The sequence below is a fragment of the Cavia porcellus genome, unplaced genomic scaffold, assembly GCF_034190915.1.
Source record: "Cavia porcellus strain 051 isolate PalLab524CR breed Dunkin Hartley unplaced genomic scaffold, mCavPor4.1 scaffold_18, whole genome shotgun sequence".
Classification (NCBI taxonomy): domain Eukaryota; kingdom Metazoa; phylum Chordata; class Mammalia; order Rodentia; family Caviidae; genus Cavia; species Cavia porcellus.
Genome location: NW_026947501.1, coordinates 17,783,022 through 17,797,200, shown reverse-complemented (window position 1 = coordinate 17,797,200; position 14,179 = coordinate 17,783,022). Strand labels below are relative to the sequence as shown.

Genomic DNA, 14,179 nt, shown 5'->3' with positions numbered 1-14,179 from the left:
GGATGGCACTGTACCTACATACAGAGTTAGCTTGGAGTATATTTAGCATATTTCTCTAAGTTTTACTGTTCCCACAAAAGTATTCATAATAACCTTTAGGTACTACAAACTCAAACTTTCTTTCCCAACAATTGCATGTGCATGTGCATATAATGCATAAAACAAAGAATTTACATAAAAGTTTTATAAGTCTTAAAGTGGGATGGCAGAAAGTAATATGCCCCGAAGTACATTTTAAAAGAAAAATAAGCCAGGAGTGGTGACACACACCTGTAATTCCAGCACTCTGATAGGTTGAGGCAGGAGGACAGCAAATTGAAGCCCAGCTTCGACAACTTAATAAGACTGCCTCAAAATTTAAAAAAGAAAGAAAGAAAGAAACAAAGAAAGAAAGAAAGAAAGAAAGAAAGAAAGAAAGAAAGAAAGAGTGGGTAGAGGATATAGCTCAGTGTGAAGGCCCTGGGTTTAATCTGCAGTAAAATACACACACACGCACGCGCAAACACACACACCACACACACACACACACACACACACACACACACACAGACAGAAAGTCAATCACAATTTAGGATTAACCCAGCAACTGCAGAAGGACCAGACATGCATATATCCTTACATTTCCTGTCTCCATCATTGATGCTTTTTCCCAGCCATTGCATTCTTATTCCTGGCATCTTCTCTTTTTGTTGCATGATCTACCAAGACTATCTCTTATATTTGTTTCCAATTTTCTTGCTAATGCTTCCTGTCAATATGCCAACAGAAATGCCCAGCACTTTGGACCATCATCTAAGCTCTTGTATTCTGCCCTTATCTCCCCTCACTATGAAAAAGCATCATTGTAAATCATGTGACCCTTAAAATGCAGAGTTGCTCAAGCTTAGGAAACCAAAGACTGAGATCTAGGCTATTCATATGTCATTATATTTTGAACTAATAAATTTTTAAATTGATTTCTCAAAAATTGAGACAAGGACTCATTAAGGTGCCTATGCTGGTCTTGAACTTGCAACCTTTCTGTATCAGCCTCTTGAGGAATATGAAAAAGTGCCATAGTACCTGGCTTGAATTAATAGGTTTATTTTTGGAAAACATTTTCTGAATACTAAATAAACCTCATAACTCATTTAAAATTGACTACAGAATTATTGTATTATTCTGAAATTCCAATCCCAGGTATATATTAAGAAGTAGCCAGGCATGGTGGCACATGCTTCTAATCCCAGCACCAGGGAGGCTGAGGTAGAAAGATGACAAGTTCAAAGTCAGTCTTAACTATTTAGTAAGGCCCTGTTATAAAACAAACAAACAAACAAACAAAACCCAGCATGGTGGTGCATGCCTGTAATCCCAGCACTCAGGAAGCTGAGGCAGGAGAATTGCTGCAAGTTTAGGGCCAGCCTGGGTTATATAGTGAGTTGAGGTGCAGCCTTAACTATACAGTGAGACTGTCTCAGAAAAAAAAAACAAAAAACACAAAGAAAAAACCCCAGGAGACCAGGACTTTAGCTTAGTGGTACAAGCACTTGCCTGGCAAGCATGAGGTCACGAGTTGAATGGGGGAGCAATAAACAAACAAACAAACAAATACCCCAGAGGCCGGGGATTAGCTCAGTGGCTTAAATGCTTGCCAGTGAAGTGTGAGGCCATGAGTTTGATTCCCTGTACAAAAAAACAAAACAAAACGAAACACAAAAATAAAAATAAAAAAATGCCCCTGAAATTAGTTTCAAAGAGATACTTTTCCACAAATACTCAAAGTAGCTAAAAAGTAGAAACAACCTAACTGTCCACACCAATGGGTAAATAAACAAAATATAGTATATACATACAAAGTATTATTATTATTATTTTTGTTGTTGTTCATTTTATTTTGTGTTTTGAGACATGATCTCACCATGTAACCCAGGCTGGCCTCCAACTCATTGTAATCTGCCTGCCCCAGCGTCCTGAGTGCTAGGATTATAGGTGTGTACCACCGTACGCAGGCTAATATGGATACATTTTGATGACATCATGTTAAGTGAAAGAGTTAAACACAAAAGGACAAATACTATTTAGCTTCATTTATATGAAATATCTAGAATAAAGCAAACTTGCAGAGACAGAAAATATAGTAGATTTCTTAGAGGATTAGGGGAAAAAGCCATGGAGAATTATTGTTTAAGAAGTATAGGGCTGGGGATTTAGCTCAGCGGATAAGCACCTGCCTTGCAAGCAAGCAGTCGTGAGTTCAGTCCCTGGTACCAATAAAAAAAAAAGTATATAATTTTGGTGTATGAAAATTAAAACTTCTGGAAATATGTATTGGTGATGATTAATATAATACTGTGAATGTATTAAATGCTATAGAATTATATACTTTCAAACTGTTAACTTTATACTGTTGATTTTAAATCAGTAAAAAATTGAATGTAGTCGATATTTACCAGTGTACAAAAACTTAAAAAAGGAGGTAATGCATATTTTTTTCAGTGAAGAAGATATGTTGGGAAAAGATACCTGAGTTAATAGCTAGAAAACCTAAAAAACCAGGTTTGAATCCTAACTCTGCCTTTACTAATGATATCATCCTTTTTTTTAGTGAGTATTAACTATATAGAATAATGGGTTTTATAGTAGCATTTTCATAATACCTTTTTGTTTGTTTGTTTGGTACTGGGAATCAAACTTAGGACCTTGTACTTGCCAGGCACGCACTGTGCCACTGAGCTATATCCCCGGCCCTCATTTTCATAATACTTATCCCTTTATTAGGATTTCTCCCATTTTATCCTCCCTTCTTTCCCGTTCCCTTCCGCTTTTTTTTTTTTTTTTTGGTAGTGGGGATCGAACTCATGACCTTGCACTTACCAGGCAAAGGTTATGCCCTTGAGGCATAATCCCAGCCCTCCCTCCCTCTTTAACAGTTTCTCTTCTACGTACTTCTAAATAAGAGCATCTTAAATAAATTATTTCCCCTGGATGAGCCTCAGTGCATCCGGTGAAGAATAAACTGTGCTTCATTCTAAGATTCACGATCAGACAGTATACTGAAATCTTTAATTTCTAAACTAACAGAAAAAAGTTACTAATACCTTAAATGAAAACTTGGAATGCACTGAACTGAAAAGAATGAACAAATACATGGCTTTTGCCTTCTAACATTTTGTCCCTTTAGCTACTAGCTCAATTTTAGTCTTCTGCTCCCCTCCTATGGCACTTGGGACTCCCGAGAGCCTTTACACTAAACTCTATCCCTCAGTCCTTCTTATTTTGGGACAGGCTCTTCCTAATTCATTAAGTTGACCAGATTAGGCTCAAATTTCCTATTCTCTTGCTTATGCTTCCCAGAGTGCTGGAATCACAGGTATGGGCCACCACACTGGGTTTAGGCAAATCTTAAAACATTATTTGTGTTGAAAGGATTTCAATAATTTCAGTAATTCCTGAAATTTATCAAGGGGATCCAGTACGTTTTAGTTTGAATTTGTAGTAGCAGATCCAGTTAAGAACATAATCTGTCCTGTGAAATATGGAATACTGTAATTCCCAAAGGGATTCTAGAATCTCTAAACTATGATTGTCTTATATATTATAAATCATCTGAAATGGGTTATTTCAAAACTTCACTAATGATAATGTGGGTTGGAAAGGAGAATTTGAAACTTTTTGTTAGAACCCTCAATAATTAGGTTCTACATGAAAAAGAAACAATTTTTAGAGGTTTTTTGCTACTGGGATAAGGCTCTTTGTACAGTAATAAAACTCAACACAATTAGCAAAGCTACTTTACTCCCATTTATTTAAAAAAAATGTTTCCTTAAAATATTTAAGGCGAAAAATACTCATAATAACATATATTTAAGGAAATAAGTTGTAGAAATTACACTATTTAGCATTTTTTTATATTGCTATCATAGCCAATGTTTTTTAAATCCCTTAGAAACCAAAGGAAAAAAATGTAAATGTAACGCAACTGACCGGAGAAGACTGAACTTGTTAGAGGAATGATAGACATAGTCTCTATGTAATCTGGCAAAGCATGAAGGGTCCTATATAACTGGCTCTGGTGACCTGAATTCGAGTCTGAGGTCTCCCATTGGATGATCTGTGTGAGCTCGAGTATTTGCTATCTATGCCTCTGTAACCTTACCTGGACAAAGAGAGAATTAGATAACAGTTTTCTCAAAGAAGTGTTTTTGGTTTTAAATTTTAAGTAATAGAAATTTTTTTAAAACAAATTCTTTCCAGAAGTCCACTATTTCAAATAAGTAAACTCAAAGCTACCTCTCTTTGAAGTTAAGGCAAGGAATCCAGATGTCTGTCTGCCTTCTGCTCTCTTATTTTCCTGGCAGTCTTTAAGTGCCACTGAAGAAGCTTTGGGGCTCCACAGAACATAGTTTGAAATCCACTAGGCAGTTAAAAGCCTCACATCCTTTCTGTTTTATTATGTCACAATTTCACTAATATATGCACACAAATATTCATACAAGTGTTTATTTCTGCAGTTGTTCTTTTATTATAAATACATTTTTAGAAAATGAAGAAAAAGTCCAGGAAAAACTTGCTATCCTAAGTCACGCTACTCTAGTTTAATACTGCCATAAAATTAAAATAATTAATTAGATCAAAGGAATATATTTTACACTCTATTTTTGCCATGTATCCTTCTTAATATAACTTACTTTTAATTTGGTGTGAATGATTTGAAATTTCTCATTTTTATCTTTTTGTAGGAATAGCAATATTTTAAAGAAATATACATCACAGTTACATACCTGCAGTTCTTTCCAATAGCTTACTGTGTTCTTAGATCTAGTAAATCACAATTTGCAATCAGCATTAAATGCCAATCTATCCTCTGGTTAGGATCTAACTTGCTGCTCCAACCCATCTTTACAAATGTCGCTATATGCCTTAATCCTTTCAAATGCAACTGTGACACAAAGTATTACAGACTTTTAAAAACCTGTTCTCTTGAAAAAAAATGTGGAGCATCAGTAACCAGATAGTATTCTCAAATTTCAGTGATCTAGTCCATGGAGCCGTCCCTATGCACAGTGCTCTGTTTCATGCAGTACATGGCTTTAGCTGGCCAAATCTTTTTTTTTCCCCCCAATGAATCAGTAGAACGGTAAAGATCTTACTTTTTTTTTTTTTTTTTTAAAGCAGTGGCATATCAATGAGGCACAGATGTGTATTCCAACTCTGCATGGATGAGCACACTGTTCAATAGTGCTGGCTCACACGGTATCAGGGCGAGTTATCACTTCCCATGAAGGCACTCTTATCACCAGGGCCCAGAGAGGTGGCTGCAAATCGCAGCCTTTTTATTTTCAAGGCAGTTCTGCTGAACATTCAGGCTTCAAAGATTCACACTTCCAAAACTCTATAAGAGTTTGTGAACGCTCAATTTGCCAAAACTGTTTACAGTGTAATTGGGCACCATACCTGTGTCCATGAGATAGCGAAGGCGCTTCTCCACCAGCGCGGCACGGGTGTCAATTTGCTTTTGCTCATTCTCTAGTGCTGCCAATTCTCCTACAACATACTGACTGGTGTCTTTGAACCCTTTCTGTTAACGAGAACAAACAGGAAGAAAAAAAAATCACTTGTAAGTTGCAATTTTTCCTTTTTACAAACACTTAGTGAAGCACTTACCTAGAGAACCAAATATACTCTCCGTATTACCCTTAGTACCAAATAGCAAGTTCTTCCCTGTGATTTAGAAATTTTTCATATGTATGATATATACCAAATGTTTGAAAACAGAAAACATCTCAGCTGTTTAATATTATATTTATAGTTTCATATTCAGATTTGCCAAACTTAACAAGTTAACACTAAGTTAAAAAATTCTCCTTAGTTAAGTCAAAGTTACTTAGGCATACCTAAAAGTAGAGAATTTTTCCCTTTGGTGACTATCAAAATAAACCTTTAATTCAAAAGTGTAATATGCAAAAGTAGAGTTTTGCTAAGGAAAGGATTCTTAAAACATGTATCATGAGAAAATCAGATTTGTTCTAGAATACAGAATTTAAAAGCACATTCTTTTGCTTTTGATTTAAAACAAAAACAAGTTTGCCATGTCTATAATTTACCTTCCAGCTAACTCCTATACTTAAATATTCCCTTTTGTTTATATATTACTAATTATTGTAACTGTACATTCTAACCTGACAGGTGGCTTGCTACATTGGATCTAATGTAGTAGTAAACTGATTGGTTAATCTTCCTTTTAGAAAATTTTTATTTCAATTGAAAAATTTGCTTTTTATAATTATCCATGTTTAAAAAGTTAGCTTGTAAGTTTTATCTGAAACAACATTACTATAGTGTCATAAATCCTTAATTTGTTTATATTTTCCCCCTTTTTGCTGTGCTGGGGATTGAACTCACAGCCTTAGGCTTGCCAAACAAGTACTCTACCACAGAGCTATACCCCCAAACCTTTCATTTTCATATTAGAAATTTTAATCACTATAGGCAGGGTTGTTATTTATGGATTAAGTATCGCCCCTTTGGAATACCTGTTTATCTTCTGACACAGAGCAAAGAGGGCTAAGTAGCTGAGAAATACTGAAGAATTGCTTAAGTGATTGCTTTAACCACTACCACTACTTTCAAAATTTACAACATTACTTATTCAAAGAAATAAATGTGTACAGTCTTCCACCAAATGTTTTTCCTACCTAGAAGCACATCAATGGCTAAGAAATTATGGAGAATTATCTTTTTGGATTCCTCAAATAAGAAACAACCTAAAATGATGTTAATTATGAGTATATTTTGGAATTTTTATGATTAATAAACATGTGTAACTCTACCTATAGCTTACATACCTCCTGAACTAGTAAATCCTCTGGACTCACATGTGAATTCAGTTTTTAACAACTGTTAAGCTAGTATGGCAGTTGCTAAATTGAAAGGTGAAGTATAAAAGGAATAAAACTTATAATTTCTCAGGATATTTTGGTAAAAACTCGTTTATTTTTAAAAGTCATATAAAATGGATATGCTTCCATTTCAATACCAAATATAACTGAATACTTATAATAATAAATACTAATAACTTTAAAATTAGGAATAATTTCTGAAATTCTGGTGAATGTTTTCTGAACTGAATCTACCAGATAGCACAGCATTTTCAAAAGGGATTTTTTTCCCTTTTTTAGTCCCATTCCAAGGGATAAAACATATATAGTAGTTTGCAAAGACAATAAATAAATAAAGATGTAAGAAAGAAACTTCACTGCTTTTACTGATTAGCTCAGTTAAAAATAATATCGTATTTCATAATCAGATTTCTTTAGTGTGAATATATAATATCTTCAAATATTTTACAACATATAAATTATGTATATATTATGGGAAATACTTCACCAGGATATGCCAGTGATGTCTGGTTCTTACGCCTTTGCAGATCTTCTAACAGTAAGTACCTTAAAATGAGAAGCTCTTAGAGTTCTAAAATGCAGTTGGTGACTCTGACTGCCCTCATAAGGACTTTAAAATCCACCAGATGATTTCAACCATAAAAACAATAAAAATATTTAGACAAACTATAGATAATAAAAATATAGCACCATTAAAAAGAACTAGGTTTCCAGAGAAAAATTCAAGTTAAGATTTGTTCTTCCTGCTTCTGTCCCGCAGCTGTCCATCAAAAGCAGCTTTCTCCCTGCGGTCTATCAAATATTTCCCTCACAAATCAATTTTACACATGATCAGCCCATACCCCTACTGAGCTGAACCTCCCCGTTAATTAAGTGAAGAAATTACCATATATATTATATTAATGCAAACATCATTCAGCTAGTAATTCACGGCTGATCTGGATAATGGAAAGGTTGAACACCCATTAACCCAAGCCAACAAAATGGGTTGGCTGAGAAATTCTAGCAGGTCTCATGTGACTTTTCCCTCTAACTGCAGCTCTGCGGTATCTGCTATTGTAATAATTAAAATCCTCCCGGTAGATCAATACTGGAATCTCTTTATGGGAAGTGCCCTGATGGAAATGTCTCAAGGAAGCTGGGGCTGTGGAACTCTGAAAAATTCATTTTTTTTTTATCTGACAATTATCACCACACTGCAGACTAATTCAACAGTGCACCCCTCTCACTCTGCTTTGAATGCACTGGAGATTGACATCTTAAAAAACCTAACATCTCATTTTAACAAATAAAGGCACTATTTCCACATACAGTTTGGAATTATCAGCAATCATGAAACCACACAAAAAATTAATATACATTAAGCACTTCATCTTCTGATGGCTTCCTCTGAGTTTCAGTTATCGCTGCCTTCTCCTCATTTCCTTTCTTTGTATCTTCTTGTATTGATCTCTGCCTTTTCATCTCTTAAAAAAAAGGGAGAGACATGTAAAATTATTACAAAGCTTGATATTTATGTACTAAAATATGGATTTACACTATCAGCTTTTAAATACACACACACACACACACACACACACACACACACACACATATATATATATATACATATGAAATACACATATGTATCTTCAGATACTATTAAATTGTAAGATGGGAGAACACTTTTTAAAAATGTTCCTACCTGGTCTATTCTCAACATATTGACTGAAAGACTGCAGTTGAGTTTTTCTGACTGTAGAATCCTTGCTGAATACAACAGGATTTCTAAAACCTTCTGTTGCTTTTTGTAATCGTTCAGTCCGGAGATCTTCTGTGCCATTCTAGAAGTAAAACATAACATGTTTTACTTATCTTATAAACATAAAATTAGCCCTTAGGAAGGCAACTTTTGCTATATGAGACAATACTGATTTAGAAATTTTAGAAACTCTTACAAAGAAAAAGGATTTTCAAGAACTTAAACACTGAGTTCAACCACAGCTTCTGCTGCAATAAAAAAACTTTGGAATCTATGGTTTAAACCCTTGATAACACTAGTACATTAGATACTATGAACCCTCCTGTCTTTGCAGGTGGTAGGTATCACTTAAGTCATGTTCTCTTCTACTCCCCCTATTATTTGCCCCATCAGTTGTATAGTCCCACAAACTTGTATGACAAGAAGAAATAGTTTCTAATTTTATGCCCATTGAGATAAACCACTAATGCTGGATGAAGGTTAAAAGGTAGGATTATAATACTACCCCACTGAACTGCATTTCATCAGCTATAACTTTCCAAAGCCAGATTTGTAAGTAAGCCCTTTACAGCAAAGGAAACTACAATTATCTTTTCCGGAGCTTCCTATGTTAATACTGGTAACAAATTCAAATGGTTCTATCAACAAGAAATATCCCAGAAGACTGAACCACTGCAGTGTGTGGAAGCTGCAGATACCGAGGTGCTGTGTACCAAACAAATATTTCATTTTATACCTAATCTTTTATTATTTTTATTAAGTGTTTTGAAAGTAAATAGGGAAAGGCTAAGATGCATGACTAATAGCTAAGCCTGCTGAATGCTGAAACTGGTTATCAAAAGCTACCAAGACTTTGCCCTTCCTCTGCATTGAGACAATCAGTAATGAGGGAGCCCTCCAATGGCCTATTCTCTAGCCTCAAGGAGGCCTGGGATACAGAATCCTCAAGGGAAGGTAACAGTTTATCCTTTTCCACAAACACAGAATGCCTCATTTATAAATGTGTAAACTGCATTTTATTAAAAAATAAAAACCCAAATCAACGCTGAAAGCTTCAAGAGAACAGATGGACTCTACACATTCTTTATAAGAACTGTTTTCAAATCTTAACTAAAAAGATTCATGCAAAGGCAATCTGTTTAAGCATACCTTTTGTTGGAATAATTTTAAAAATGACTGCATAAGTATGTTTTGGAAAGGAAAACCAATTTCATCTATGAAGATAATTAAACCATAAGAATGAAAACATCTCTTTTACTTTTTAAAAAGTCATCTGATATATTTATCATTAACATCATGCTTATAATATCCTAGGTAGGTAGTTCAGACAGAAATACATACTTTTTTTAAGGAAAAGTATGAATTCTACTGTTATAATAACTATCCAATAGAGTAAAAACTCAAGTCTTTAAAAAAATAAACAAACAGCTAAATTTTTTTAGGCTTGGCAACATGCTAAAATATCAGTATGATTACCCAGCAAATCCCATCTTAAGAAACCTTTTTATGACTGGAGACTTCTGCCACTTTACAAATGTATTCCCCTAAACCCACTAATTCAGTTAGCCTTTTCAATCCATTGTATTCTTCTTAGGCCAGCTTCATTCTGCATTAAACCCACTGCAGAAAGCTAAATTGAACGCAAAAAATCAGACCTGATCCAGGCTTCCTTTTGTTCAAAGATAGAGACCGAAAGTCCTCTGTTGCTGCCACACACTTTCATCACCAATTTACAGAAACCGACTATATAGGGGGAAAGCAATGAAAGTCATTGTTTTGGGACTTCAAAGCATCTCTGTGTCAGGGGAAGGAAATCCTTTCAGTCAGCAGGGCAATCCCCATAGTCCGCAGGTGGGTGAAAAGTTACACAGGACTGAAAGCGCCCTGAAGCTAAAGAAATACATGATTTCTGAAGCTAATGATACACTGTGAGGAAAAGAGGGGAACATGTACATGGGCATAATATACTCCAAGAGCAACAATAATATTATAATGTGGCATTCTGGCCGAAATGTTGTATTAGGGAAGATTCATAATGGCACAAAACATACTATCTTAAGTGCTTATATTCACCCACCATCTTCAGGTGTGATGGATTCTTATATTATAAATCCTAGATGATTTAAACAGAAGATTGAGGATTATAGAAAACCATGCTACAAATCTCTTGGCAATACTGTTAGAAAAATATGCACATAGAACTGAACAGTAGTTTCTATATACACTCTATTTGAAACTATTGAAAATAGTAGTTTCTCTGAAAACTACATGAATATATATCATGTTGATATAAATTTACTGGCCACTTAACACAAATTTTTATATCTTATTCTTGTGAATAATTTAATAAGTTTAATTGAGGATTATAAAGTGCTAATAGAAACTGGAAAACAGATACTGAGCCAAATATTACATAAGTAAAGATTTACCTTAATGTCTTGCTCTGAGCTCTCAGCTACAGCTTTCTGAGAAGCACCAGAGAGTGCCACCTGTGGCTGAGCTTCTAGGAATTTCTTCAGCTTCAAGTCCATCAATTTACTATTTTGTTCTGTTAAATATGGGGGCATACCATGAATAATGAGTAAAATGCATTTAGAAATATAGGCTACCAATTTAGGTAACATCACACAAATATTACTATATTTTGAAGGAAAAAAGAAAAAGGACATAAGAGCCACAACAGGTCAGACCAAATACTTAGGAAGCTCTCTATATATATCAACAAACCTAAGGATAACTAAGTTATACTATAGTTAATAATAGCTATGCTTACCTGAAAAATTAAGATGTATATGATGCATAGATTTATAAGTAACTACATAGGTTATATATAATAAAACAAATTAGATTTAAGAGATACATTTAAAATTATATTGCCATTTCAATTTGTAGTATAAGTATATAATGCCATTTATAACAAATTCTTAACATAATCTTGGCCATGTACACACTATTAGAATCAAGGAAAAAATATTTACTTATATATTCAGCATTGAAACAGGGTATAAGTTTACAAATACTTTTTACTTAGATGGCAGAAATACAGACTAATATATTTTGGAATGTACTGAATGCAGATAAAAAATTAAAATATGAGTATAATTTTAAAAATAATCACAAATAATTTTAGCAATTAATCTTTAAAAATAAAGTCATTCACAAACAGGTAAAAACAGCAATTTTTAATAAAATGGTTATAAAAGACATGTCAACCATTTGGTGAATGATATTTTTCATAAAGATTAATAAGTTTTCTAATTATAATATTCTTAATAAATGCTATTATCATTATTTTCATGCAAATTGGGCAGTTTATATCGCCAGACTTCTTTTTTAAACAGTATCTGATGAACTATGGTCAAATCAAGATAAAGATGAAATAATTCTTTATTAAAACATTATGACATTTTTATACATATTTAAAAAAGAATTTTGGGGAAAATAAAGCAAGGATAAAAACCATAATATATTCTACATACTTCCAGATTCCAGTTTGTATGCCTATTTTTTATTCCTATAAAATGTACCAAGATCTGAATTGGGAAGGCTGTCTATTCACACACCAATGCTTATTGGCATTTTTGGGAGCCGTAAACAATATATCAGTTAACTCTGAAGAGGAAGACAGAGATGTGTTTTCACTTTTAGCATAAAGTAGGAAGAGATTTTATTTTTAAAGTACAAGGGCCAAGGCTGTTAGGATTAAAATGAACCAAATTTTTTAAAAGTATTCCACAAAGTTGGAAAAGCTGAGACTAGAAAATTGCCCTCAGCTTACTTAAGAAACAATTAATTTTTGCTATCTTTTCAATCTACTACAAAGAACACATGCTTTATTTATTATCACTAATTTTATACTTTCTTAACTGAATACTAAGACTTCAATTACATACTTAAGGATGTCCGTAGGTATGAGGGATAGTACTGGTTTCTTATCAAGCCATTGGTCATAGTTCTGGGAGGGCAGTAGGTAAGCAACAACAACAAAATTTTTTTTGGTGCTAGGAATTGAACTCAGGACCTTGTGCTTCCCAGGCAGGCACTTGAACCACTGCGCTACACCCTAAGCCCCCAAAACTTTTTCATATAGAAAAATGAAACCTACCTGAATTCTACAGTATTTATGAAAGTAGTTAAAGGGCAGTTCCAATTTTCACTTAAAAATTTCCCTGGACATCAGAATCCTTTTGGATTTGCATAATTAAAAACACATTAGCAGGGGTTGGTGATTTAACTCAGAAGCATAAGCACCTGCCTTGCAAGCACGCAGTTGCGAATTTAATCCCTGATACCAAAAAAAAAACCCAAAAATACTAGTTTGTATCTAGCAATTGTATATTTTAATAGGAGGCCATGAAGGAACTCCTCATGGCTACAAAGATCCTGGTCGGCTGTTTGTAAGAGCATGAAAGGAGAAGTAATAGCACAATTTCAAACTGGAGAAAAAACAAAGCAGGTTAGCATTATAGGGGCATGTCAAAGATTGAAAAAAGAATACTTGCTGTTATTCTTTGTAGCATTTTATAGGAAAATCTAATTATTAGGGACTTGTCTCCTCCTTAGCTTTAAGACTAAGGCCACCAAAGAATTTCTATTGTTGAAAGTATTTAATTCAATATGGAACCTCTGAGGTGTACAAAACTTTGGATTGCTACTTGCTGATTGCTTTTAAATGCAATGCACATGGAACACTCACCTATTAAAAACCACCAGTAAGTATCTTTATTTATTATTATTTGGGGGTTGTATGTTAAGACAGATCGCCCTATGAAGTTCAGGTTGGCCTTGAACTCACAATGTAGCTCAGGTTTCATTTGAATGCGTGGCAATTCTCTTGCCTCGGCCTTCCAAGTACTGGGATTACAGGAGGGTGCCACTACATCCAGGAAGCTTTATATTTTAAACAAGAATTTACAAAGGTCAATTCTCAACATGATTCACTGATTTACTGACATAAGATAAATTTCATCATAGACTATGTAAGTATTCTTTTTTTTAACTGTGGTTTCACTCTTGCCAATGCTAGTCTTGAACTCATAATCTTCCCATTCAGTCTCTACAGTGGCTAGGAATACAGGCATGTCCCTGCATGCCTGGATTTTCACATCAAAATAGTTAAGGAGAGAAATGAAAAAGTTATTGAATGTCTACAAACTGTTTCATATAGAATAAAATATAACTGTGGCTCATAGTAGTAAAAACACACAAGCTAAATTTGCTATCCCAATGTTAATGCTATTTTAACATTCAACCTAACACAAAAAACATAGCACTAAAGAAAGGTGGATTTAGCTAAATGATTTGTAAAGTTATAAGGTGTGATGAAACTACAAAATGAATATATTATTATTAATGAGATAATAAAAATATATCCATAAATTTTGTCATGCAGCAGGATACAAAACATTTATAATTTCAAATTACCGGGAGTATCAAGGTCATTTTCTAAATTAGTAAGTTCATCTCCACCTCCTACAACAAAGCCTTCAGCAATCTCCTCGTTAGTATCTATCTCAATATTATCATTCTCATCTGTAGGAACATGTAGCAATAATGT

General features: G+C 34.1%; 1 protein-coding gene across 10 annotated transcripts in view; it reads right to left on the bottom strand.

Annotated features, from left to right (window-relative positions):
• Positions 1–14,179, bottom strand: part of Ehbp1 (EH domain binding protein 1) — a 321,489-nt gene that overhangs the window by 42,816 nt on the left and 264,494 nt on the right. For 6 of the 10 annotated variants that reach the window (XM_063229491.1, XM_063229492.1, XM_063229490.1 and 3 more), the window contains 5 exons: positions 14,047–14,154; positions 11,052–11,170; positions 8,566–8,704; positions 8,241–8,347; positions 5,437–5,560 (listed from right to left, as the gene is read on the bottom strand). In XM_063229491.1, the coding sequence (XP_063085561.1) occupies positions 5,437–5,560; positions 8,241–8,347; positions 8,566–8,704; positions 11,052–11,170; positions 14,047–14,154 (597 nt within the window). The remainder of the gene's footprint in view (positions 1–5,436; positions 5,561–8,240; positions 8,348–8,565; positions 8,705–11,051; positions 11,171–14,046; positions 14,155–14,179) is intronic. The other 4 variants (XM_063229495.1, XM_063229496.1, XM_063229497.1 and 1 more) reach the window with 1 other exon arrangement.